Genomic DNA, 5,569 nt, shown 5'->3' on the forward strand with positions numbered 1-5,569 from the left:
TCTTACAGACACTTTCATGTCTTCTTAAGACCCCAGCAAAACCAAGCGGAGCAAACTGGTCTCTTCAGGGTAATACTGCTTCCTTCTTCACTGTGGCCCAATTTGTTTCCCAGTTCTGCAGCAGAAAGGGGGCCCTTTCGTTACAGGAAGACCGTGCAGCAGCTCATGTTAGGACTCCTTGTGTAGGAGGGGAAGAGCAAGAGAAGACACAAGATATGACTTTAAGCAACCTGCTTAGTTAACAGACGGTCTTAAGTCTCAACTACTGGACATGGTGGAAATAACCCAAAGTAAACACTGGGTGTTAGACAAAGGAGAACTAGAACTGGGGGCAATATGGTTGGAGAGCAGAAGGGAGATTTCCCTTGCCTTGCCTCTGTGACCCATGTCAGCCAGCCTCTGTGCCCTTGAACTGCCCTGTGCCTGCTGCAGAGCTGAGTTTTGCTACCCTGCTTTCCAAAAGATGAAGTCAGAATAAGTGAGTTTGTTTTCATCTGGGGGATAGTGAGATTCAGTTTTATCAAGGCTGCTCTGAAGTTTGAGTTGGCTCTGAATACTGTCCTCGTCTTCACCTCTGCTGTGGAGGGCATTCAGGAGTATGGATCATTGCCATGAGGCACTTACACCCCTAAGATGCCGAATTGCTGCTGCGGCTACATGCAGCTCTGGTTACCACCATCACCCATGTGCTCTTACTGATTGTATGGAATATTATTTTCCCCTGGAACAGTAGTATGGAAATAGGCTTAAAGTTGTCGTTTGATCTCTGCTATTTTCTGTAGTCTTGTTCTAGTAGTAGTTGTAGCACAACTGAGACAGAAAATGTAAAATTGTCTGAACAATAATGAGACACTAAACACGTGGAAATCCTGTTAGTGTTTCATGGACCGTAGCTGTCATTTCATTTGCTCTGGAATTCCTTCCGTATGGCCATGACAAAGGTTTAAGGTTGAGTTTTCTTGACACTTCGAATGCATTAGCCTGTTCCTCAAACAAAAGTCTGTCAAGTATAGTGAAGCATCTGAAGGGATGTATTTATTTCTGTCAGTCATCAGTCAGTCAGTCGTGGCTAGGCTTCGTGAACGAAGATTTGGGAAGGCTCTATCCACAATTGTTACAGACACGCTGGTGGCTTATGAGGCCAATACGAGACAGACATATCCGATTGCAAAAGGCACAGCAGAAAGACTCCTTAGGTCGTATATTCTGCAATACACGGTTCTTTCTGTGTTGCCTTTTTTCCTCGAGAGTGATCCTACGTGCGTTCTCAAAGGAGACAGCTGCGTTATGGATGGTGTGTCTCCAGGCCTCCCGATTGGAGGCCGGAGTAGACCAGTTATGATGCTCAATATGGCCAAGGCTGAGATGTTGTTTCAGGGAGTCCTTGTGTCTTCTCTTCGGGGCTCCTCTCTTGCGGCAGCCAGTGGCAAGTTCACCATAGAGCAAGATCTTAGGGAGGCGGTGGTCCTTCATCCTTGAGACGTGCCCTGCCCATCGCAGCTGTGTTCTCAGCAACATGGCCTCAATACTTGTGACTGCTGCTTGTTCTAGAACAGATGTATTGGTCACATAATCTGACCAGTGGATGTTTAGGATTGTACGGAGGCAGCATTGATGGAAGCGCTCTAGGAGACGCAGGTGGTGGCGGTAGATGACCCATGATTCGGAACCATACAGGAGAGTAGACAGCAATTTCTGTAAGTAATATATGAAATAGGATTAGGGTCAGTAAGCTTGGTCCTGAGAGATAAAAGCACAACACTAGAATTTTGTGGGATTTTCTTTCCTGGTGAATGTTAGACAAATGTATCTCTTTTTTGTAAATGTCCCTTTTTCTACTTCTGTTTTTTGTATCTCCTCATTCTAAACAAGGCTGCCCCAAATCTCTTTCTCAACTATAAGTTTTCAGAAGTTTTGCAATTCATTTTTGCATATGTAAATATACACAATATGATAGTATTAACTTACTGTAATTATAAATTATGTAGTTAATGTAATTTCCATGAGTGAATATAAGTCATCTGTGTATTTCTTATGTAATAGAAAACCAAGCTAAGATATTACTAATCTCATTAGTTTTTGTCCCTACTCATGGACATGTTTGTCATTCTTGTCTGTGGTTTTTTTGTTAAACTGATCACTCTTAGGTTTTTTGAGACTAAGTTACTGAAGCTGCATATTTTTGCATCAGATTATCAGATAAAAGATGTCCTTTTGTATCCAGTGTACGCATGTGACACAGGTAAGAACTGAAGGGGGGCAGTGTCAGTGTTACCACACAGTTCTTGATGTGCACTTACATCACCACCAAGCACCATGGGCAGTTCTTGTACATCATACTGATTCCTGTTTTCTTCATTTGTGCTTTCTGCCTTCAAAGTTCACAATGATACAGTACCAATTGTTTGCCCATACGTAATTCAGTTCAGTTACCGTGTAGTACTGCCCAGTTTCTGCAGCAAGAAAAGAAATGTGTGTATTCTTCTTGAAAATTAGAGGTTTGCTAAGGACCAGATAAGTTCAGGAAAATGGCAAAATAAGAAATGAAAAAATAAGAAATAAAGAAAATGGTTTCCAGGATCTGAAAGTAATCCATATAATTGGAACATAGTGGAAAGGGAAAAAAATTATATGTAAATCTGTTTTGTAGTTGGACCTGAAAGTTTTTATTGTTTTATTAACAAAAACCTTAGGAATTCTTTTTGAAGTTTCCTTCACAGATTTGATGGTTATGAATTGCAGTGGCAGATCTGCAGTTCTGCTAGGCGAAAGATCAGCATTATTCACTGATATCCAATCCAGAGATTTTTGCCCCATATATCATTTATATGGGTTAAAGTCTGTTGGAAGAATGCTTTTAATGGATAATTATCTTCTGGCTATGTGCAGACATCGTTGATAACTATTGTGGCAGCAACCAAGAACAGTGAGACGTTTCTAGTTGCAGAGTACTTGTAGAGTTTTCTAGGTGGTGTCTTCATATCTGTTGTCCCTTGTGTCCCAGTCAGGATGAACTCCAAATCTTTCAGTGCAGTGTAATTTGTGGTATTTCAATGACTATGGGAAAAGTATTTTGCTTGTCTTACTCAGAGATTAATTCTTGCATTTTTCATTGAGCTATCTGTCACTTATAGTAAGTCATCTATCTTTTCAGAGTTATCTGTTCATAGAACATTAACATTTTTACAAGAAAAGTAATTTCCGAGCAGTGTTGCATTTTTCCCCCTATAGTTCTTCCGTCTTTATTTTGGCACTTTCATCTATGTTCACCAGTTTCCTTACATTGTTTTTCTGTCAGGGCCTGTAGTTGCTCAGTTAAATTTGTGTGAGATTTGCCTATAGCTATTTCGAATCCATGAAGAGATCCTATCTCTCTCAAAACCTAATGTATCTTTCTGTCTTTTACACAAAACTATATTGTTATATGAAATAGTGTCAAGGGAGTGCTTATAGCTGAGGCAGGAGCCCCTTAGACTCTCCAAATTGCTTGGCAAACCCTGCAGCAGAGACGCTAAACTTAGAGTGATCAGTGGCTCTTAGCTGACTGAGGTGTAACTGGGTGTTATGGGGTGCTCGTAGTTCCTGGAGATTTAATATCAAGGAAATTCAAAACTGTTGCACATCTTAGCTAGAGACTCATGGTCACTTCTAACTTAACTAGTTTTATATTTTCTTGTTATTATTCCCAAAAAGTCTTCCTTGAAATTCCTTCAATGCAGTGGCTTTCCTGTGCAATCTAAAGCATTTTGTTCCTTGCAGAACTATTTCTGTCCTACAGAGTGTAGAATATGAGATGTAAATAATGTTTTCCTCTCATATAAGTAGGTTATTAAGTCTCAACAAAAAAAAAAAAGCCTACATTGATTTTCTCTTGCATATGATTCTCTTTACAACTCTGAACTTACAACATATTCCTGAGGGTGCCTTGAAGTTTTTTCATGTGTAGAGGAAAATTGTTTAATAGTCCCTGGCTGTTCTTCCAGGGTACTCCAAATAGATAGGAGGGACAAAAGAAGTCAAAGCACTCAAATAAGGTCATCTGCTTGCAGTGATTAGGACACAGAAACAGTCATATTCAAAGAGGTAGAATGTAGCACAGGTTATTACAGTGATCCAAACTAATTTTGGAAATGTAAACATTGGTCTGAAATGACTGCAGTCCTATCCATACTGCATTCAAACAAAGGTAGAAGCATTTCAGTCTGGATTAAATAAAATGCTGTCTGTTTTTAATGTGGTTTGGCTAGCCAATGGAAACTACAGCATTTTAACCTGTTTGAAAGGCAGGTTCTAGTGGACAATAGAAGTTTTTATACAGTATAGTTTCTGTATATTTGCTCTGATCTGATCTGGGCATATTGTGACAGAAAACCCTTTTTTCTGCATTCAGGCATAAACACTGTTTGCAAATTTATTTCAAAGAACTTTTTATTTGGCATAAGTTTGGGGTCTTGATGTGATCATCTGTGCTGAGCATTGTTTCTTATTGTCCTGGAAATAATTATTTCCAGCATTTTTTTGAGTGAAACGGAAAACAAAGAACTCCTAAGTAGACCAGGCACCTTTCCTGTAATACTTCTCTACTGATTTTGTCTTCATTTAATAGACTATGTGTTCTTGAGAACCTCAAAATTTCTCATCACTTGCCCTCAGAACTGACATGGTGACCTGAGAATTCAAAAAATGTCACGTTAGTGGCTACTAATTAGTGGGTCCAGAGAGCTGCTTTTCCTGGCCTTTCAACCTTCCAGAGGCAGCAACAAAACCTGTCACATGTATCATACAAAGAAAATAAGCATTTGCCATGTTTGCCTTTTGTTTTGTTTTTTCCCATGGTGTAGATAGTGGCACAAGCCCACTTGAGACTATAGATGAATTTGTAGTTTAGGAGGAAATTAACCTAGTGTTTGCATTTATTTCTCCTTCTGCATGCATAACATAATGCATGTATTATCCAGTTCTTGCTGAACAAGCATGAGTGTGTTAGTATGCTGTGTTGTAAGAAGAGGAAAAGATTTAAAGAAAAGAAGACTGTGCAGAAGGTGACTTTTTTTTTCTTTGTTTTTTTTTGTTCCTACCATTCTTTTTTTTTTAATTACTTCAAAGTGTATTGAATATTTCTGAAAGGAAGTGTTTTAATGCTTAGTTTGTAATGTACAATATACAGTCCAGGTTTAAGCTGTCTGTTTGTATGTTTGTAGAACAAACTTATTAATAGAAGATTGATCTGTACTTACATTAATCACTGTTGTACTTCTGCATCTCATGAGACACCTTGGGTTTTTTGGGACCACTTACTAGAATGACTGTGGTAAAATGTGCCGTCACAGCCATGTCACAGTACTGTTTGTGCAAGTAACATTAATCTCTTTTTTATTATTTATAATTTTCAGGTCTTTAAAATAGAAGTGTTGATGAGTGGAAGGAAACATTTTGTGGAGAAGAGGTATAGTGAATTCCATGCTCTTCATAAAAAGGTATTTATCATTTTCTTGATAAGATATATCTTTATTTTGCCTCAGTTGTGACATTTTCCTCTCTCTTGTAATTGTTGTTATACATGGTTTAT

At 38.8% G+C, this 5,569-nt stretch overlaps 1 protein-coding gene across 4 annotated transcripts in view; it reads left to right on the top strand.

Moving 5' to 3' along the window:
* SNX24 (sorting nexin 24) overlaps positions 1 to 5,569 on the top strand; it is an 89,882-nt gene that overhangs the window by 41,338 nt on the left and 42,975 nt on the right. For all 4 annotated transcript variants that reach the window (XR_001873558.1, XM_017807366.1, XM_017807367.1 and 1 more), the window contains exon 2: positions 5,394 to 5,477. Coding sequence is in view for 3 of the 4 variants with exons in the window: in XM_017807366.1 (XP_017662855.1) it covers positions 5,394 to 5,477 (84 nt within the window). In the remaining variant the exon portion in view is untranslated. The remainder of the gene's footprint in view (positions 1 to 5,393; positions 5,478 to 5,569) is intronic.

This window comes from Lepidothrix coronata, unplaced genomic scaffold, assembly GCF_001604755.1.
Source record: "Lepidothrix coronata isolate B3197 unplaced genomic scaffold, Lepidothrix_coronata-1.0 Scaffold18, whole genome shotgun sequence".
Lineage (NCBI taxonomy): Eukaryota > Metazoa > Chordata > Aves > Passeriformes > Pipridae > Lepidothrix > Lepidothrix coronata.